The sequence below is a fragment of the Diorhabda sublineata genome, chromosome 4 (assembly GCF_026230105.1).
Source record: "Diorhabda sublineata isolate icDioSubl1.1 chromosome 4, icDioSubl1.1, whole genome shotgun sequence".
NCBI lineage: Eukaryota > Metazoa > Arthropoda > Insecta > Coleoptera > Chrysomelidae > Diorhabda > Diorhabda sublineata.
In genome coordinates, this window is record NC_079477.1 from 30,076,907 (window position 1) to 30,100,870 (window position 23,964).

General features: G+C 32.0%; 1 protein-coding gene across 2 annotated transcripts in view; it reads left to right on the forward strand.

The window, feature by feature from the left end:
* The first annotated feature begins 15,792 nt into the window (after positions 1 to 15,792).
* The window catches only part of LOC130442407 (neuroligin-4, Y-linked), a 610,660-nt gene continuing 602,488 nt past the window's right edge, over positions 15,793 to 23,964 (forward strand). For both annotated transcript variants that reach the window (XM_056776497.1, XM_056776498.1), the window contains exon 1: positions 15,793 to 16,479. In XM_056776497.1, coding sequence (XP_056632475.1) covers positions 16,029 to 16,479 — 451 coding nt within the window. In that variant the 5' untranslated portion in view covers positions 15,793 to 16,028. The remainder of the gene's footprint in view (positions 16,480 to 23,964) is intronic.

The window sequence follows — 23,964 nt, forward strand, 5'->3', positions numbered from 1 at the left end:
TAAAAATCAAAATGTAGTCAAAAATTATATCTTCAAGCCTTCAAGAGAACATGAATATCGTATACAAAGGTGCAATATTCCAATAAGTTTCCGAAATAAATAAATATTTGTAACCAAATAATCATCTTATATGATTTCCATACTCCTTTTACATATTATAATGGCGCCGCAACTGCTTATTTGAAAGAACACACGACGCTGAGTTATTTTAAGATATTTCAGAAGCGTAAATATGCAGGACGTCCGTCTTAGATAAATTCAATGATATAAATAGGTGCTAAACAGAAGTTTTATAAATACTTTATTACCCCTAAACAGAAAGTACTCTACGAGATGAACGTAAAATACTCAGCATTCCCTTTGTAAAAGGCAATACTTCCCTTATTTTTAGTGTTTAAATAATTCCAAATCTATTTTCATCACTTACGTAAGTTGCTGGAATGTAAACATTTTAAACGTGGGTACAAGTGAAAGTGGAAAATCATCAATGTCACCTTCAATGTTTTATCAGCGATTGGTGATTCGATATGCTTTGAGAAATCGGAGAATTTTTCCTAAAGGTTTTGTGTTTACAGTTAAGATTTTTGTCTTGTAAACTCAATTGATTTAGAGTTCCACACTATCTCCACAAGGAAAACTTATTAAGAAAATAGTTGTTGATATTTTAAAAAAAGGAGCTCGGATTACTTGCCGCTATAATATGCTGAAAGTATTTCTTCATCGACCTATTTGCTAAATAAGTGGACTTGTCAAAAAACATTCATAAATACAGACGTCAAGGAAATATTTTCGAAGCAAATAATACTGGTAGTAGAAATTATTCAGTCAATAAAAGCAGATGAATCCTCACTTTTTATACTAAATACCAACAACAAGTAAGTTCAGTCAACAATTGGTCACTGACACAAAGTATTAGTTTGACTACTATCCACAGGGTTAATTCTAAAGACAGAGAGAGTAGCGTGTAGGTTGAATTATACTATTGGAAGAGTTTCTACCAGTCGAAACTGACATGCCGAACCAATCAGACTAAAATAGAGATGGTCTTCCTTCCTATATCAGAAAATTTGGCCCACTAAGAATACCTCTATCTTTAACATCTACTATTGCTTTCATTCAATACACATGTTTTAACATTTATTTGGATTCATATACGGACGGACGAATTTTTTCACCATTTTATTATACAACATACTTTTTCGAAGCAACGTGAATGTGAAGAAATAACTGGAAACTGTTTTTTATTTCCCACAAATTCTAATTCATTTGAAGATTGTTACTGAAAATGATATTTTTTTTTGTGAAATGATATTGAATCAAACTAGTGAAACATTGAGAAGGTTTATTATTGTAGATTTGTTCATTCCATCAAATGGCAAATGAAATAGTTTTCATCTAAATATTGTCGTTAAATCACTTTATTCAATATGTACATACCACATTAAATGGAAAATAACAACTGGGTTATAAACAGCAAAAATCTATTTATATCGTTACGTCAGTTCCAGAGGAAATTAATGAGACTATTTTTATATCAGTTGGTTAGCATTAAACAAAAATAAATTAGTTATACACAGACAACCATCCCTTGTGATGGAATCGCTTTATTCGAAATTTTTTTGTTATATGATTTCATATGGATTTTTTATTCATTTCCGTTTTTTCATTTGCATTCAACGTGGTCAGGGAGATATGATGATTAATTTACCAATTGGATATCACATAACTTCCAGCGTTTATTTTTCCTCATCTTATTAAAAAAATTTTTCTTTGCTCAAAAATTATGCACTACGAGGGTTGATAATTGAGTTCTGTAATATGGAAATACTAATGAGAATATATCGAATCTAAAATTGACAGTTTGAATTTTTTAATGGTGAACGTATTCAGAACGCAATGTCATATGAGTGTTATTTGGGTTGTTTACATTAATCTTGGCCAAAAAAACCTCTATAACTCGGTGAAAACGTTGCTCGTCACTTGTACTTTCAAAGAAATAACTCAGATGTGAAGGCAGGAAAGGAATCTTTAATGTTTAATCCCATCGTATGGAAATTTTCCAATAAATTGGTGAAAAGTTCTTTGTTATTTCGACATTTTCTATTTCCTAAGAAATTTCCCTCAACTATTTTGAATGAAGTCGAAGCAGATTTTTCATTAACACATAAAAGGCTTTCAAAGTGAGAATCTATAATTTTATGGAATTTTGGGTACACAAATATACCCCCTTTCAGTTCTCCTTTCGTTATGTTTGGGAATATTTTTTCAAGCGCAACCAATTTGATGTGGAAAGTTAATAGAATAGATGTTATTCGGATCTACCAACACTTTAATGTTAATGTTGCCCATTTTGAATATACTCATTCCGAATGGGTTATTTTCTTCTTACATAATTATATTGTTTCGCCCTACTGACCCACAAACAAAGGAAACAACATTATTTTGTATAACCACTCTGCAATTCCAATAACATACCGATGACGTTGAGGTCACCGCACACTTTCCATTACTGTTCTTTGTACTCTATTACATTAATTAAAATACGCATCGTTCCATCCCTCTAGTTATAATTCACTGCGTGTCCTATTAATATGTACGGTTTTTATCACAATTGTGTGATAAAAATATATTTCAGACATTCTATCATCACAATAACAATACTAATCTTCGCTTTTAAAAAATTTGAGAAAACTTTTCTTCTCTTTGTGGAAAGTCCCATTGTTGTGAGCGAGAACCAAGAATTACTGCTTTAGATCTTGATAATTGTGAATCTCTTATTAGAGCATTCAATTTGGTTCAGTTAATTAGATGTGGAGTATTTTAGAAGTGAATTAGAATCACTAGAAATCGATTCAAATCACTTCATCACTTCAATTGTCATCTAGTATATTTGCACTCAAATTACCGGAACACACTGGATGTGGTTGATCTTTAGATAGACGCATATATTATTTGCCTTATTTTTTATTATATTACAATATTTTCATAAGACAACAGTAACAATAATTTTCAAGATTAGTCTCTCCATAGCTTGATGAATCAAATGGAAGGTGAATGTTTTCTCCTGATGACAACTGGAGTATGACGATTCTACAGATTTCGCAGATCACATGAGGCACTCACTTTTTGTCATGATTCGCAACAAGAAATCCAAAATAATGGAGATATGAACTTTTTAACGAATCTAAAATGTGTCTCCTCTCTTTAGAAAATATAAACTGTCCACAACGATCGGAACTTTGTTGACACTTTCAACTTGACATTTTAAATCAAACCGGAGCAAGATAATTTACTACAGGCAAATTAGGCGATTTTGAGCTGAAGTCTTGAGTAAAATGGGGAGGTTTTAATTTTATAGATTCTGGGAGATTTTGGGATACTCAATAAGTCTGGCAACTCTTAACAAAATTACGGGCACGGTTTCACGAAATTTGGGACTTGAAACTCAACTAAATTTTGAACCGCGATTAACTCGAAAACTATGACAAAATTTTCTATAGATTGGTCTTGAAGTATTTTTTTTAAACATCAAAATTTTCACCGTAAAAGTGTACTCAAAAACATTTTGAATTGCGGGTACTCGAAAACTATGAGGAAAAAAATGTGAAGCACAATATTCTATACAAAAAGGTTTCAATTTTCTCCTAACCTCAAAATTTCCAATATAAAATGGGTTTGAAGGCTCGAAAATATTTTGAAATGCGAATTATACGAAAACTACGTAAAATTCGAAAAAAAGTACCGGATAACTTCACAGCACAAAATGAATATTTTTGTGAAAGAGAAACTATCAGAAGTCTGTGAATATTGAAATAATAATCAACTGAGAATGGAGAGAGTGTTGTAGTGTTCAAGATCGTGTTTTTTAAGTTAGTTCATTTGAAACCAAGAAATAGTTCATGTGTGTTATATACTTACATGAAAATATTAATAATAACACAAACGACAAATCTCTCGTTAGATTTGCTTGTTTATATAACGAGTGATGAAATATATTCATTGAAACTTCAAGTGCTTATTTGGCCAATATAACTTTTCATCTCACAAGTCGAAATTGGCTTGAATTGAATTCGCACTGGCGGAAATTCGTGAGCGGATGCTCCGGTTTTCGTCATTGAGGGAGATTCACTCAGAAATAGTGGCTCTCTCGAAATAACAACTGGTGACCTTTTTTGTAGAAAATTTTTAGACGTGCAGGTTGTTTCGAATTTCTCTCAGTTTTCGAGTTATTCGCGTTTGAAAATTTTTTTGAGTTCCAAAATTTCGAAAACTCGTGCTCGTAATTTAATTTCGAGTTTAATCCTATTTTACCTGGACTAAATGTAGTTTGAATAAACTATCGTCATCACGTTAAGTAGTTGGAATTGTGACGTAATAAAATATTTCTTTTGTTCAAGAAAGGAGGATTAACATTTTCGTATACATTTATTTTAGGGTATAAAAAAAGTTTATTTTGCACATTTTTACGTATTTATCTTATATTGCAGTTTTGTTTGTTTAGTACTCCGTGTACAAACGCTCAAGAACGGTGGTTTTAGAAGAAGAAAAAAACATTTGGGGAGGAATGTTGTTTGGGGGCAGCAATTTACAGTTGTTCTGAAACTTTAGGGTCGTCATCGCATGGGTCTCAGATGGTGAGGGATGTACGTTACAACTAACTGTCTTCGCCCCAGGAATACTTTAATCACCACGCACGGTTTGTGTGGTTTCTTCTGGTCGGCTCTAATAGGGGATGACAAATAGTTTACAAGGAATTAATGAGCGTAATTCTCCAAGAAGCACTACATATTTTTTGTGTATAGGGATGAGAAAGATGAGGAAGCAGATAATAAGGAATATTATTAATTTAAAGGCAAATAACTCCTTACCAATAAAATTACACTTCTATTTTTTGTTAATTATGAGCATTTTTATAATCATTGATAAATTGAATCTTGTGGATATTAATTTTGTGTTTTTCATAAAAATTTGTTGGAGATGGCTTAACAAGATTGATTTTTCAATGCAGAAGCGCGAAAAATTTTATACATTCAATTCAGCGAGTTTCCAATTATTTCGACATCCAAAAAATAACCTTTTGGGAGTATTGTGTTAAATGTCTTTCCAAGAAGCTATTTTTAGAAACAGTCATAAAATAGCGACAGATCAGGTGAATATAACGGATAAGATAATAAATTGTAAGCTCAGTTGGGTTCATTTTTCTGCAACAATAATGACAAGAATTAATAAAGATAAAAAAATAAGATTTACAAAAAACCCAATCAGGAGAAAATTACAGTGATCACTGGACATTGTAATTTAACAAAAAACTCAAAAATTGAAGTAACAATAGACATCTACTGCAATGAGTGTAACAAATAAGAAGAGACGTCAAACTTTAGAAGACGATTCAGTAGATTAACTCGAAAAAATAACAATAAAATTAATTTTGGAATGAAATGTTGGGAATAAGAGTCAAGAGGAAAAAAATTCAGAAAAAAATTAAGAAATAGTTTTGAACATTAACACAATGGACTTTGGGTGAACAACTATCAATCTAGGTTGAGGTTTTCCAGCATAACCTGTCGTGATGGAACAAAACTATGTTCTTTGACAAATTTGGTCGTTTCCTCTCAAGTTCAGTATTAGGATAGAATTGATTAGATACCGTTTCTCCTTTTCCTCAATAATCAATGAAGATTGTAGCTTAGAATTGATTATAGATGAGGAGGAGGAAAGAGGTAAGGAGTACAATCTGTGTATATGAGAAGTGTCCATCAAAATGTATTAAATAAGGATATCAAATTTTATCAGGATCAATTTCTTTTCTGTTATATTCACTTCATTTTTGTACAACGCAAGTCGTTGAAATTTGCAATTCTGAAATGCTTAATCTAAAAATTATATCAATTTTTCAACTCAGCATATTTCATCCATATATATACCCATTTTCTACACCAGTATATTGTTCTCTCATGGGAGATACTCCATATGTTACATTAGCTTCTACAATTACATTGTGTAATGCACCGTATTAATAACCAGGCCATTGGTCTCTGAAGACAACTTCAGTTTATTTAACGAAAACCAATTTTTGCTCTCTTAGAAGTACGTTTCTCGGATGACGCTCATAGTTTCCAGAATTTTTTTTCAGTATTCAAACTAATTTATCAGTTATATTTGTGTGAAATTTTGACAGACGACATCAGAGAAGTTAACAATATAATTACTGAAAAGCTGTTTTCCGACATATCGACTTTGTAAAATGTTTTGCTTTCAGTATTCCATTTAACATACTTGCTTTCCTCTTTATTTTTATACTTTTTGGATATTTTATTCAAATAACGTATCATATTGCTGGAATACTTTGAATATTTTCTGTCTCAATATATACGGTTATCAGATATTTCGAATGCAGGCAATATTATTTACCCCAACAAATAATAGCAGCTTCTTGCGTGGAAGGTTTGTTATAATAATTTTCATCCGAATATTTCTCCATTACCTTATTGGATACTGAGAGAAAAATAAAAATTCGCATAATTCAAAAAAAAAAAAATTCGGAAAATTCAGATTATTTCAGTTCAACTCCATATTGTGAAATATTCCCAGAATTATTAGCTGGAAATAATATATAAACATTGCAGAATCGAGGATACATATAATAACATATTAGCTGTTTAGTTCAGTAAGTTGCTTACGGGTACTAGGAAATGTGGTTTCTAGATGGAAAGCCTTCTTTCAGTGTCCTACGGAGATATTTCAATAATTTCCAATATACGTAAGCAAATATGGAATTACTAATCTTCCGCAGGTCTCTTAAATCGAAGGAACACCAGATACTAGTAATAATGAAGATAATAATCATGGAGATAAATGGAAAATTATTTTTAATCCAATGAAGAAATTGAATATTGACGATGTACGCTTATGATATCTGCACAAATTTCAATATCTTCTTAGTCGTATTTCGAAAGACACAATCAGGTAGGCAAACATCTCCATCAGCAAGTAGTAATTGAGTACGGTCATAGAAAATCATGCTTTATTAGGAAAATGCAAAATGATCACACTGTCAATTTAAATAAAAAAGCCAATATCTAGATTGGCGAAGAAAGAAAACTGCAGTGCTAAAGTTACCACTAGTATTGTGGTAGCTCTAAGAGCATCAGACAAAAAAGTATACAAAATATGGAGTTTATACCATGAACCGAAGAATAACTGGAAAAAATAACCTTTTGACAGCTAAATAAAAATTAAAAAGAGCTAAGATTTCCCCTACAGGTACTTAAGAGATAGATGAATGAAAATAATGAAATTATAACCGATAAAGAAGTAGCAAGCGGTAACAAATTTAATAATAATATTAATGAGTGATATCATTGAATAAATTATTGTAGTACATCCCTCGGACTCCAACAAAATAAAAAAATACGGAGTAAGAAGAAAAAAGCACTTATTGCAATTCAACAAAGAAAAATGAGAATATGTGATACCAAGATCAAAAGCACGTAGTAAATGTTTCAAAGACGTGGCGACTAAAAGAATAAATAAAATGGAAACTACAAAATTGACGCAATGAGAAGAATATCTAGAATATAAGATTAGAAAGAGTGATTAATGGAAGAATTGAATAACAAATGGATGTAGAAAAAACAAAAACAAATGGTACACGCGTATTCATAGAAGCAAGATTAGGATAGAAAGTATTGGGATGAATACCAGCAGAAAACCGAAAAAGAGTAATAGCAAGGTAAATTTGGATAGAAGGAATGGAACGATCAATTAGCAACAAGAATGGAACGAATCAATCTATTAGAAGAAGCCCATTTGTCACAATAATACCATTAGTTATCGTTTATTATTGCTTTCAGCTTTTTTTGAAAAATTATTTTCAACTTTTTAGTCTCATGGCTTCAAAAGCGTGTTTTTCAGTTTTTTTAAACCATATTTATTATATATGGTGATCATAATACGTATATATTTTTTTGAAAATTTATGAACATTAATTCAATTCCAAGATTTTTGTACCAATTGTCTAGAGATGCGTCTTTTTCTAATCATTATCAAATCGAAGAGGCATTTTTTTGACTTCGACGCGGAGGTAGAACTTAAAACGACGAAATGTTCAAACATCTATAGAAATCTGTATCTCAATGAGGAAAAAAATTTTCTCATCTGAATTTCATAATATCTCGATAAACTACCATGTCAAGTGATATGAGTTCTCAACCTGGCTTCCTACTTTTAGGAGGGTCTGAGCAACAAATTAATTTACACCAATTACCCAGCCTTTAGCTCATATTTGAACTTGTTTTTGCGAAATTCGAACTAAATATTATCCAAGGATATCAAGCGTTAACAAAATACATCTGGTATTTCATAATTAACTGAATACCTCAGAAAACAGATCTTCTATTGATAAATATCTATTCAGAGCGTTCTCTGCAAAATATTTCATATATAATATCTTTGTTCATTTATTCATTCTCAACCCAATATTGTATTGTCCAGAAAGAGACTACAAAATAAGTGAGAACGATATTAAAATAATTTATGATATTCGTTTCATGTTACGTGAACTTAACAAAAATATGTACAATGAGGTTAACAACATAATGTTCAGGGTCTTGTACATTCGATTAAGTATTAAAGTGAGTTAATTAGTAATGCATTTTGTCAGACGAATTAGTACGAGTATTAATCTTTAATTTTAAGGTGCTACAACACTAGAAACGTTAGTGCTGGCGAATACCACTATTCTAAAGTAGTGAGCTTTGGCTGCAGTTAAGTCGTTGATATTACAAAATAGAGGGTTCTTTAGTTATTCTTGGATACGTTGGGAGAACTAAGAGAGATCTAAGATCGAGCAACTTAAGCAGCACTTCAAATTAGTCCAAAATAGTAATCAAAAATTTACTTCATCCTCCTCAAATGAAAAAGTTGTTACTCGTAGAGTGCCCCATATTCGCCTGATTTGTCATGAATGATTTCTGATTATTCTTCATCTACGTTGTCAACGAGTCATGACAAAAAATGAGACAGAATAGTTCATTAGTCTTTGAGTTGTTTAGTTCTAACAAAGATGTCATCAAACCTCCACCAGACAAGCATCTTTTTTTTTAAATCCCTGTTGCGTGTGTATAGATTTCTCAAATGTATTAAATCATTTTCTACTAAGTTTCGACTTGAGTTATTAAATAATTTGTAGCATGTGAAACACCGCACACTTTTCCAGTTTGTCCAAATATGCAAAATTGCTCTGTTACCAATTATTCATGGAATATGAGGCAGGTTGGTCAACTTTTAAATGAAAATACTTTGAGTGAATGAAATTTTTGAGATTTGCGCTACCTATGTAGGGTTAAATTAGGTGTTGGAATAAAGTTTCGTCCCATGAATCCCACAAATAATATTCAATGTGGAAAAAGGAAGTCAAATACTGATTTAACGATATTATTTTGAAAAATTACAGACCAGCCGTACTTTTAAAAGTGCTTGAATTGAATAATGGATCTGAAAAGAAGTGCGAAACGAGATGGAGCGGAAATTCGAGAGACGAAAATGGAAGTTGCCTCGAACGAAACTCCACTTAAAGTTGTTTGAGTCACAACTTTTAATTTACGGTCAAGTTCTAGACACACTAAATGTACAGGCGAGCAATTAGAAAATTGATAAATTTCTCGTCGTCGTCGGTATAAATTCCGAGTAAGAATTATTCACGAGCGATATTTTGCATCTCGAAAATTTCTTGTGATAGTTGAATTTTCAGATTAGCACTCAATTATAAGTTTCGGAAGTTCATTTTCAGAATATTCCTGCTTCTAAAAACTTCCGAAGCGGATCTTAATGTTTTCCAATAATATAGATATGAAAATATGATTTTCATAATCAGATATTTCAGTTCGTTTGTTTGTATTTAAAATCACATGTATTGATATGGAAGATACATTATTTCAAATACCGTATTTACAAAAGTAACAGCTTCATTTACTAGAGACCATTCATGAGAGATCAAATTGTGAAAAACAAAACGTTTGCTATATTGATTCACTGGGCGATTTATTAGTTTTTTTGAGGTTAATTGTACTGTGAGTGACGAAATCCTGGAATATACAAACACTTTAAAATATGTAGAAAAAGACAAAGTCATCAACCTCCATTGTTTGAGATCATTTACAAGACATGAAGCATGCCATGTGACACCTAGACATGAATATGGCACTATAAATTTGCCATACACCTTGACATTTAAAAGAAGAAGAATGAGAACCTATTAAATATGTACATGTATGAAATTACTATCAAAAAGTTATTAAGAGAATGATTTAATCTTTTGGAGTATTACAATGTTATTATTACAATTTATGTTAATCAATGACTATTTAAACTTAATATTCAACAAAGGCATCAATGTGGCACAAAAAGCTTTTCTTTTTGTTTTGAATGAAAAAGAAGAATTAGGTCCTCGAAAGCATAGAATGGCTAATTTTCGTGAATGCTATTGATAGAGTTACGAGGTATTAAGAGCTGCAATTGAAGCTACAAAACTGGAAAATACAGATAATATAGTTCCTTCCAAGAACGCCGATGAAATTTACACACCTCGAGACTCCGGCGCAGTTTACAACTATTTTGAATCATCGTATTTCACACGGATAGTGTGTTGGATTTTTTCGTTTTTTTCGAAGGAAAATCTCAAAAAACGTGAAAAATTTTCAATTAAAAAGTTGCAAAGAATCTGAGAAAACCATTAAATTAGACCATATTGTCGATGTAAATGCTTCAAGTGCTCCTCAAAAATCAGTGAATGAAATAGAAGAAAAAACTAGTATCAATTGGAGACATTTACGGTACTCGCTTCATAACTGTTGTTAAGAGGCAAAGGCCTAATTGTGCTGAGATAGAAGTTTCCCGATTTAATGATGCCTATCGAGTGAGTTGCAACGTGGATGACGAATATCTCCAACAGAGGGTGCATTTTCTACAGCGTGAACGGGATTTGATCCCACGACCAAACAAACAAGCTCAAGATCAAAACCCCACAAACAATTGAAGTTAATATTAGATTGTTAATAACTATTTCGCTCTCTATATTGGCGGGAGGAGTTTGAAAATTGCATATCTTTAAGGTTTAGCTTGGACTTTGTTTATTGACATCTCATGATATGAAAATGTGTCAGTTGATTCAAATGAATAAAAAAATGTGATTATTCGAAAAAATAAATAATAAACACGTTCCAATTCTTTCATTTCTCTAGCGTTCTCACTTTGAACGTTTTCACTTAAGATGGATAAAAATCAAATAGAAGTTTCGGTTTTTTGTTTTGAGAGTTAGCTTCGCCATTTACAGGCATTTCTGGAATTCTATTTGTTACCGTTATTCAATTGCTTCAGTATTTATATCTATAAAAGCTAATCAAAGCAATACGAACTGCAAATCAGTTTGTGTTTGCACAGGCTTTATGTTGTAACATTGTTGAAATGGAATTTGTTTCCATCCAACGTTTCCGAGATTTTTATAAAGAACATAGAGAGTCTATTGATATATGCTAGAGATTCCCTAAATTCATGTGAAATTAATGCTACTTAATTCATCTATTCTCTATCAATACTCAAAATAAAAAATAATTCTTGTGACTCGAAAATATAACAGTATATTTTAAGAAGACAAGACCAACGGCATTGAGAGAATTGTGTTTTTAATTTGTGAATTCAAAGGTCCAAAACTTTAGCATTTAACATGTTTATCAAAGCAACGGCTAACGAGATAATCGTAGAGAACCGTTTTCCAGGACCCTTAACCTTCCCGGAGGGCAACGTCGATACTTTATCGCTGGGGGCTTTTGAAAGGTTATTTATAACGTGAATGGAACGGTGGGTGATAAAATTATGATTTTTTCCAGAAAAATATCATTTTTTAATCTCCAATAAATCTAAACTTTTCATTTTTATGAATATAGAAAAATTCAAATTGGAAAGTTATTGCTTTTGGATTGCATTTGACATAATTCATCTTTTGCTTATAAATGTTCGTTATGACAATATGCTTTCTTAAATCGTTCTTGTATCAAATAAAAATTGGTTTGATTTGGTTCAACGTTTATCAAATAATATAGAATTAAATGATATAATATTTCAAAAACCCAGTAATATTAAAACTGCCATACCTAAAATGTTTCAAGAAAAAAGTTCCAGATGAGTAAGTAATGTTTAGTTATTTTTGATAACGCACTATACTCATGATTACAAGAACAACTAGTTCGACTTCAAGCAACATTTTGATTCAATCAAATAATCCAATCTGTACTAATACAACTTTAGACAATATTATTTCCTTGAACTCGTTAAATGTTGCCAATTCAAGTACCAATTGTAATGTTACTTCACTTCAAATTAATAATGCTCACAGTTGTTCTTCTAATATAACTATTACAAGATAAAAATTGTTTTGTCGAATTTGTCTAAGACGACGGACGTAGAAAAATTTTTGTATGAAAGTCGTGGGTGAAGTAACAAGAACAAGTCCACTCCACTCTGAATAATTATGATGTAATCGTTGGAGAAATTGCACATGCACTTATAAGATATTTGGAGATTAACGTACAGTCAGAGCAAAATAGTACACCACATAATATTCACCTGCAGTTCTTGAGCCAGCTATAATATCAAGGTCACTGTTCTTTGGTCAACTCTGATCTACTCAAAGTTATAATAAGTAAGTTTCATCCTAGTTAAAGTATATCACACAGGTCACCCTGTGACTGTCTCAATTCCAGAAACAGTTACCAAAATCAAAAATTTTACACGAGGAATTACGCATGACAAAAGTCTGTGTGAAGTCGGTGTCAAAAATCTGATTCCTGACAAAAAACTTTTGCGTTAAACGGTCTGATTAGCTTTTCTTGGAAGGTTGGAAAGATTAGAAAAAGATCTGCTTTGAAAGGAACCTGATTTGAGTCGATGGAAACGGCAAAAAGGCCCTCACCGAAGAAGACCTCCAGCACTGCTCCGATCGATGGAAAAAACGTATGGAAAGGTGTGTGGTGAGGAGGGAGAGTATATTGAATGGGAGCATTCGAATGTAGAATAATTTTTATGACAAAACTCCTCTTTCGTAACCAGTCTCGTTATTTAATAGCCAGACCTCGTATTCTAACATCATTCATCATATGTAAAAATAAGCTTCCTATCACGATGCCTTATATTGAATCGACATTAACTGAACCCTCCACTTACTCAACTTAATCTTGCTCATAAAATTCTCATCTCAGTTTTGACGTACATGATATAAATTTCTGTAGGTTATGTAGAACTTTATAACTAGTAGACTGAAAAGTCGTTCTCAATTTTCGCTAGTGCTTTGAATAAAACAGAGATTGCATCACATCATAAGTTGTAACTATATTTTAGGAAGCAGCTTTGTCTACTTGAATTTACATAAATGAATTTCTCCAACAGAATGTAGTGAAATTGAGCCAAAAATTAGAATTGCACCGAGGCAGTTTGAGACGCTGTGGGTGAAAATCGTTACTGGTTGAGTACTCTTTCTTCACTCACTTCATCTTGGAACGCAATTCTTATCATACTCTAGTTTTCCTCTGGGGAAATAGATTCAACCCTACTTAGTAACAAATATTTTGCTAAGTCAACAATTGTTATACTGAATGTTTCAGGACATTGTTATTTTGGGTTATTCTATTCTATTTTATGTAAACAGTGTGATTTTAAATTCATACGACATCATTTTGGAGGTGATTATCCTCGGGAAATTCTTGTGGATGCTCAGATATCACTCATTGAGTTGAAAAGTTCAATTAAGATTCCTTTCCATTGATATCATAATTTAGAGAGAAATACATACTTGAAATTTTGTGCAGTCGCGAATCTTTTTTCAGAAATTTAGTTGTATGAATTGGAAATATGACCCTAAGAAACATTTTTTAATATATAAGTTTGCTCCTAATACCAATAGAAGTCGAAATAATACTAATTTTAATAATTTCAATGAAATATCAATTAACAAAATCGAGACTTCAAATGGAAAGGGAAACTATTTACGATCTAATGTTTGGAAAAGGCAAAAGAAAATTAGCTCCAGATTCTAGTGTCTCTAATTCTGATAATTTATGATGTGTTAGGACACTGAAAAGTGGAAACGTTGATGATTTATATCCGTAGGATGATAACTGTCTCTTAAGAAGAGTTACAGGGATCAACTCAAGATACATCATGTACTCAGATTATAAACCTAGTGTGAAAGAAACATTTTATATCATATAAACCTATTTCTCGTGATAATTTCATACCTCTGGTTTTGCAAAGCTTTAGAGGGAAAATTGAGGGTATTAACGGGGCAAACGGCAACACATTAAGTAAATAAGTAATGATTATATGAAACAGAAATTTTCGGCCTCAACCACTCACTTTCCTCTCTTATAATATCACAGCTTTACACAACACGAAAAACAAAACTCAACTCTTCAAACCAATACAGAAATAGCAGGAAGTTACATGTCAAATTTCATTAAAACAGTAGATAGAAATATGGAAGTGAAAGGATTCAACAAAAGACAATTGAGAACATACATAAATATAGGGGACCAAATGTGTTTCAGAAATAATTGTAAAATCCTAGTTTATATTTGAACCATTGTCCAGTTGCTCAGAATCTCAATATATCTGTAAGTTTGAGCATAGCTGTCCTCATTTGTTTTTATTTCAAGCAATAGAGGTAGGATTGACAGTAACTAGTAGCATACTACTAGTAGTATACTCTCCATGAAAAGGAAATTAAAATAATCAAATAGTTCGTCTTCCAATTCACTGAACAGATCAATATGAATGAACCTCATCTGCAATAATTCTTCAAATCATTGTTTCCGTTTTAATTTTGTTTGTTTGCACCTGTCTCAAAAAAAATAGATAAAGAGAAAGCAGATCATTTTCTGAACGATCTATTGTGAACTGCCAAAATATCATGTATATATTGTCAGTGCTGCTAATACTTATAACTGGCAGGTATAACTAATAGGCGTTTCAATTCGAATGTCTTCCAGTTGGAAAGGAAGACTGATTTCTCATCAATTCATCAGTCTCTGGCTAATTTAATATCAATTTGAAGAAAATACAGAACTCACAACAGCCAATTGAGAAACCACACTTGATAATATTTGTAAAGTGATCACTGTTTCTAATTCTCAGTAATTTATAACAAAATATATACAAATACTATTCGTTCTTTTTGTACTGGAAATTAAGTGAATATTTTCAACTCAATATACATAGAAGGGTTTTAGAATAAGCAGTAACTTCATTCGTAAAAATCTGTTAGAAAATAGTTGCCATAATTTTTTCTGTTTTTCTGCAAAACGAGAAATTAGTTATTTGGCTCATATTGTCGACTGCGTTTTCATAAATTGATATCATATAAAAATATGTTTACGACTGAAAATCATTATCGGATGGTTGGTTTACTATAAAAACAATCAATTCAGACGAATACGTGCTCAACCCTTATAATAACATTTGAACTGTGTCTTCCATCTTCACTAAAATATTTGCACTCAATGCGGATTCAAATACCCCAATCCTGCACTAGATCATTCATCAGTAAATAAAGTCAAAATCGGATCAACTAGACTCTCATTAAGGTCCCTAACGTCCTACTTTTCGATCCAAATTGACATACTGAAACGAAATTACCACATATTTTCTTAGCAGAATTAACCAATCGAACTTTAGTTTCCGAATTTGCCGAATATGCGCCGCTGTGGCACCACATGCGCAGGATTATATCAAAAGGACCTCTCCGTCAGTCGGATTTCAGGACCTCCGAACGACGTATCTGTACGACGGGATCTCGGGATAATTACGATAGTGTATCAGGAAAATGTGGCAAATTTATTAGTGTGACCAATGTTTGTGATTTAATTGGACATGATTGATTGAAAGTGCATTTGTTTAACATCAGCAATAGGATGTGATGAAATAAAAAGTGCTCCTTCTTTCTGACTAAATTATGTCCTGATCAATCTGAAATTTATAACATGGTTACGACCATAAACAACCTACTTTACCTTTGTTTTGTTTTTCTCTCGGATTTGTATCTATCGAGAAGCGATCCTCTCTTGGACGGTAAACATCAGTTGACTTCACGAACGGTACGAACTAAATACGGTGACGTTAGTGGTGTTATTGTTTCTTTAGACGCTAAACATCTTGAACCGGTCGAGGTGTTCCGAGGAATTCCTTACGCGAGTCCTCCATTGGGAAGTTTAAGGTTTATGCCTCCGGTAACGGGTGCTTTGTGGCAAGGTGTGAAAATTGCGGATAAATTCAGTCCGGTATGCCCGCAAAGGCTGCCGGATATTTCGAACGAGACAGCGGCTTTAAGACGGATGCCGAAGGGTCGATTGGAATACTTGAAAAGGCTGTTGCCCCACTTGAAGGAGCAAAGCGAGGATTGCCTCTACTTGAATATTTACGCTCCAGCTCAAGGTAGGAAATACCTTTTAGTGTAATTTGTTTTTGAGACTTGTATTCACGAAATATGCATTAGATTAATTATTTATTCCTCTAAAAAAACTTTGTAACGTAGAATCTAATACGTTGAATTAAATTTGAAAAGCTTGATGCCCATTAAATAAAAATGATACGGAGCATATATGCTTCTGAACAATTTTTGATCAAATCAATCTTCATGGAGTTAATATCAAATACCAAATCACGAGGCAACAATATATATAAAAACGATTGAGAAATCTCGAAGAAAAAGCGAAATTTGATGGTGTTATGGGAAATTTATATCGTTTCTGCTGGTCGCAATCTATTTGGTTGTAGACGTGATGGTGAAGGAAATTGAGAAACAGTTTTTGCCGTAGTTATATTTGGTTGGGTATCAACAGTAGAATGGAGAGAAAGTGGAACTGATAGGAAAGTGGTATCCATAGAAGGAAAGAAATTTCTCACCCGAATAACTTCAAAGAAACTAATGAAAACTTGTTTGTTGTCACCAAAGTTTCATCAAATTGCCTCAGTTTACATGATGTGTGTTCACCCTATCATTCCTGGATTCTGTTGTCTTATATCAAAGAGAGCATTGATCCAGAAAACTCACTATTTTCTCGTTAACTTTTCATACATCTGATTTTATTATCAATAAGGATGAAACAATATGGCATGGGATCAATGGCTTTCGTTTAGTACGGGGCTATATGCGAAAGCTCAGAGATGAAAGATTATTTATAATCTTGGGAAAAATATTGTATAATTCTTAAAAATTTTAACATCCAATTGATTTTTGAGATGTGGAATTTGAAAAATTTGTTATATCCTTGAATACTAGAATGATAGTATTTCTAGATGGATATGATATTCAAGCGAATCTCAATCATTCTCAACAGGTGATGGTATAATTAGTTAGAATTGCCAATAATTAGATCTATCAATGCTATAGCAAATCAATCAGTATGAAGCTTTTCAATGAATTTGACATAGTATCTAGTCTGCATTATTAGAGCTTGGAGGACATTTTTCAATCTATATGCAATAGAAATCAATTCATTGAAATGCAAGCTGGTATCGACAAAAAATTCTGAGGGTAAAGTTTTATAAGAAACTTTATTTTCTTCATATTATTAGATTGTTGTTTTTCAAATCTGTAGGAAATATTGTTAGTTTCCAGTTTTGTGTTCTCTAATCAACGAATCCTTTAGAAAAAGAGAAGTAACTATCATCTTGTTGCATTCTTACTAATCATAACGAAGGTAATAGAACGTCTAATGAAAAACCGTCTATTCGTTAAATCCATAGTTTTAGTAGTAGAACGCAATGTGAATTATATTTTGGAAAGTAGAAATTTCAACTTTCCCCGCTCTTTCCATTTTAGAATCCATTTATTTGGTTTGCAAACACTTTCACAACTCAACTGAAAGGCTCATTCATAACTGCCCTTCTTGAAGAAAGAATTTAGACATCTTAACTATATCCACTTCTGAAAAAATCCATTATGTTCTGTACCAACATTATTCAATTATTTACCTCCAGAATCAAAAATGACAAATACATTTAATGAGTTCCGATGATTGCCAAAGGAATTTCTTCTTGAAAGACCTCATTATTCTGTGACAGAATTCTACAATTTACCATAGACTCAATTGACTGGCATAATTAAATTTAGTATGAAGTAAGATATTTTATGTATTATAATTAAATTAAATTGTTATTTTATATTTTCTTGTATAAAATTTTGGCGCCTTGTCCACAAAATTGTAAATTGTAAAATAGAGCTACTATCTCTCTCTAATAATTGAAAATATTTTACTGAGCAAAATTTGGATCCGAAAGTGGAGGAATAGTTCGAAAAAGTATTTGATTGGTTTAACTGTAAGTAGATTAATTGAAAAATTAATTAGAAAAACGATTTGACCCTCCTCGGTAACTATAACAACACATCCCAATCATCAAAGCAGAGTTTTTATAAATAATGCCCTAAATTGTTAATATTGAAGAAAGACACGAACACCGTTAGATTCTCACCTTATAATGTCATAATTTATTCAATAACATTTGAATAATATAGTATAACTGACAAATAACTATTTTAGAAGCCTGAAAATGATGAATTCGCTTCTTGAATCCAGATTGTTTTATTTTATATTATCTCATGAGCAAACAATACATCCGAAAAAATGAAAAGCGATTGAGAAATTATTGGATGTCACGCAAGCACATTTCTACGATGTCTCTATATATATCCACAACAATGAATCGATTATGATTCAAACATGAATATTATACTAGAACTCAAGACACATTTATAGAAAAATTCAGGATGATTAAAACAATATCTTTGAATGTTTCAAGTATCATAAACTTATTTTTCTTCATACTGTTTTGTAGAGTCGACTTTACAGTATTAAATTGAGTCCGAAAAATGTTACTTTACGGTATCTTTGTAATTTACAGTACTCTTAAATTCTCCCAATCCCAATTCAATATGTCTGCCTTTGTTTACAATGTTACCTAAGTGACTTCTGTTAATTTTTATTTTTAAAATAAATTCAAAGAGAATAATTAAAGGAGCTAATTTTCAGTAAAATTATCAAATATGACATCTCATATATTCTATATTTTAATATAATTTTGCTTTTTATTTGAAACCGTTCGTTAAGTTATTATTACAGTACTCGATTAAATATTCTTGACTCTGCTCCTTCGTCGCCTCGTCCATAAACGTATATCTCGTAGCGTACTAAATCACTTCCCGGACTTATAACGTAAATAACTGGTCACCAATAACGTATCATCTTCTATCAAAATTGATTTGTTTTTACAAAAACTACACTCAAATATTGATAAACTCATTTCCTATTTGACAAACATAACTTCCGATGTGTATGTACAATTATTTAAATAAAAAATGCCACAGACATATAACACATGCCCTCCATAGACAGAAAATCATTTTTGTTTCATCAGGTGCTTTTAGTTAACCCAGACAAATCCTTGAGTGAAGTTATCTACAAGTCAAATAGAATTCAGGAATAGCCACAGTTTCTGAAATACCAATGGACACATGAAAAGGACAAATTGAAAAATTGGGGCTCATATTTTGATTTGTTGAACCGTTGGCTGTATTCATACTGAATTCACTGTTGACTCCAGCACTCACAATTAAACTGTCGTGCGTTTCGATAAGTTATCGTCTTCATAGACTGAAGGTAAACTGAAATCTAATAACTTGACTTACCTGTTTCTCACTCAATTTTTCCATCAATAAACTTTCTCCCGCGAAAATGAATTCTAGCGGAAAAAAACTTCTTGGCGGGAATCTTAACATTCTTTTTGGACTACTAAACTATAGAGTAGGCTGTAATTAATTGTGCCTCTGCCCCCATTTGTCATATTCATCCAATAATTTATTATTGGATACATTTTTTAACAATTTCACATTATAATTTTTGTTATGATTGTGACTGGCAGCTATGTGCTCTTTAAACCACACAATAAAGGATCTCTTAGTCTGCCCAATATACAATCACGAATTTTTTGCACGGCAACATAAAACTTGTGCGCAGCGCACCTTTGAATTGCTTTCCACTTCTTTTCTCTCTAATTTCTTCCTGTAGAGTGGTTATTAATGTCGAATAGTAATCGCCAGTTATTGTTCTACCCTTATCCAAAAAATCAGTCATAATTACTCCATGGCAATCCTAAGAAACTGAAGCAAGAACTTTTCCAGCAAATCTTGGACACAGAATTTCTTAGGTCTTGGATAACCAGACTGTCGCCATTCCATCGATTGTCGCTTTGTTTCTGGATCCTAGAAATGTACCAAAGTCTCATCCATAGTAACAATTCGGTTTAAGAAATCTACATCGTTTTCAAATCGAGCACCGGTCGAAAGCGATGCTTTTGGTCAACATTGAAACATTTGGGGATCCATTCTGCAGCAATTTTTCTCATGTCCAAATTGAAGTGAACTATACTATTCGACGGTCTGATAAAATCATGTCATGATCGATATTTTCGCTGACTGACACAGAAACTGGCCTTTCCGATCGGTCATCATCTTCAATGGAAAATTTACTTCTTTTGAAGCTTGCAGTCCAATTTTTCATGGTCACCAGCAAAATCAAAATAAACCGCACTTCAAGCAGATTCCAATTTAAAATAATTTCGAAGATACCAAATAAGTTTCATCCTTCATTCGTTTCATTAATGAAAAATGTTATTTTTTTTCCACCCTTCGGTTCTTTATTTGAAGTAAAGTAATATTTGATGTTATTGAAGAGTGTGTTTTACGACAAAATATTCGATACTTCATAAGAAAATTCCTATTTTTTGCATTGAAAAACTCAAATTTATATAAAAGAATATTTCTCATGAGGAAAAAAGAAAATCGTAAGCTCCTATGCTATATTATCGGCAAAAAGGAATGATACAGGATTTTTTACCAATTTCTTAGAGAAATATCTCCTTCGTTATTATTGTTAAGTCTCAATTTAATATGGTCATTTCTAGTTTTTAAAATAAAAAGAAACATTTGATTTCATTGCAAATTTCCTTCTTTGCACGCTATTCCACGCCAGATATTAATCATAAATGTGGGTGAACTGCTGGATGCCACATCGGTATATCAGGGAAATGATGTGTTCAAATACAAGTTCAATGCACTGTAATGAAACATTGGCCTTTTCCGGATAGTATTTTCTTAATTATTGAAAACTAAACTATAGGTGTCTTGAGGATGTTCCGTTTTATTTTCTCTCAAAAACCACACCAAAATTTGTATTTCAATCTTTCGAGAGAATTTTGTAACCAGAAATTTTTTCATTACCTTTGATTTTCTAAGACAAGTTCCTATTCTATTCCTTTATCACACTCCACGACATCATATAACAACCTACATCCCGCAAAGTTGCCTTATGTCTTTATTTATTTTATTACTCTTGCCCGTCCAATTCATATCTTAGATGAAGGAAGTAAGTGTCTCATTTAGTTCTTGTTTCTACATTATATCTCATGTTTTCTCCCATACACTGATTCTCACTCAGCTCTCTTTGATTAACACCCATTTATTCAAATAATGTCCTTTAAAAAAACGACTTTGCCACCTGGGTCTTCACGTCTTCTGTTAGATTCCGGCTACTGATATTGTTAACACCGCGGTACTTGAATCTAATGCATAATTTTATATTTACTGGGACTCAGTACTCGGTAGAGATAGATTTGACGAGGCTCTTCAACACTTTTTTAAGTTTTTGAGACCATCATTGGAGTTCGTCCTCATTATCAGTTATATACACGTAGGAGTAGCATATAATTTTAACAAGGAAATATACTATGAATTATATTTTATTTGCTGCTTCGACTTCAATGATTGATATGTCAATCATCAAATTGAAGAGTATTTGGCTAAAACTACTACTGGCATTTCCTTTGAAATCTGCTTGCCCGTTTCTATTGTTGACTCTGTCATTGGTTTGTGTCGGATCCCATATGATAACAGGTCTGTGATATTTGATGCTTTTCCATATTTTTGAAATTATCTGGAACCTTGATTTTTTTCAACTCAAATCAGTCTTCACCAGTATCTCTGTCACAAGCTTCAGGAGAATATTGCCCCGGTTTAGTTTTGGGAGTCCATTTTTCAACTATTAGAATAGTTATGCCTTTTTTCTAATCTACCGCAAAGTGTATCACTCTTATATCAATTTAATGGAAATTCTTCAGGTTTCACAAGTTCTGTAACGTCTTTATCACATTGTTTCCAGTGAAATTGTTATTATGATTTTCGTTCTAAAAAACACAATAATTTCCAAATCGATTGCTTTCTGCTTTCTTCGATACTATATAGTTAAACAGAACGAATTAATTTCATTCTCAACTCCTATATCTGACATCACAAATATTAACAATTGCCAATAGTTGTATCAATTTTTTCTTATATTTTTGTGGAATTCGTTTTCAATGTGAAAGATTTCGAATTTATTTTCCTGAAGGCAAAGAAATTCTTGTGACTTTCAAATAATTTCTATCTAAAATAGAAGTTTCCTCTTTCTAGGGATTTGGAATTGAGGTTTTCTAGGTCAGTTGCAAGTTTAAATGTGAAGTAAAACTTTTCAATAGCTCCGTGAATAATACCAAATCTAAGTAGTAAACATATTATCCAATACATATTCCCGTGTCGTTTTACTACTAGAAGTGGGAGTAGAAAGACTTTTCGGGCTTTCAGCAGTATTCAATGCTCAAGTTTCTTCACGGATCGATGAAATTGTACCTGAATATAAAACAGTTTGCTCATTTCTTGAACTTTGAAGACATTTTTTATTATGCGAATATTTTCGTTATATTACATCCCTCTTATTTTTTGGTTTTTATCGTTTTCAGGAAAATGGAATTGATCAATAAATAAGCGCTACTGAATTTAACAGGAAATCTATTATACAAAAAAATTGATCAATTCATAGAAACGAGTACACAGTTGTAGAAGAAACAAACGTTAACAATTGTGAGTTGAAATAGAATGTAATTTTTATCGAAAATATGCAGTGATGAGGGAATTGATTCCAAGTATATTGGTATATTTTCAAGTATTTCATTTTTTGGAATTAAACTCCGCTTGAATTTGTTGTGTAATCAAGTTTCGTATGTTTCTGTAGTGGTAAGATGGAATGATACATTTGTCCTGAAACTCTGACCAATAAGTCATAGTTTGAAAAGGGAAAATTAATCTAAAACTTCTCATATAACGGAAATTTGGCTGAAAAACAACAAATCCATCACCATATCCAAAATTTTGTAGAAAACCGCCCTCGTATGTTTAACAAAGAAGCTAATTTTCTTCACAAGAATATAGTGTAAGACGAAAGTTTTTAACATCAGCTTGATGGGTTGTTACCTGAACAGACTTCTCAATTTCTTCACCAGGTATCACTGAGGATTATGTTTTGAAAGTATATGCCTCAATTGAAATAGGTGAAAAATATGAACATCTTTAGTTATTTCATCATTCTTGAGTGTAATGTCCCCTATAAATGCTGTTTAGTTTTCTATCGACCCTCAAGTTGAAAAGTAAATTTTGGTTTATTTAAAACACAACACGAATAAAACCACAAACAACAATAAATGTATCAGAGTGGTTACAACTTCTCTTACTTCTTTTATTCGTATATGGTTCCACTGTCTTGTTCTAGATTACGCTTTCAATCCAAATAATAATTTTCAAATCAAAATATTTCGAAAACTGTACAAACTAGCGAGTTTCATCAGATGTACCTTTTTGGTGTAAAATTGAATGATGTTCAAGTTCACTTGAAATTTTGCCTAATAAATCTGATATTGACAAAATTATGTTCAATACTACTTGGTACGAACCGTGTAACCTGCACCCTATATGAGAGTCAGACATAAAAATAAATTCATTGGATGTATCATCTTCCAAAACATATTCGTATAAAATTTCAATATAATGTTTCC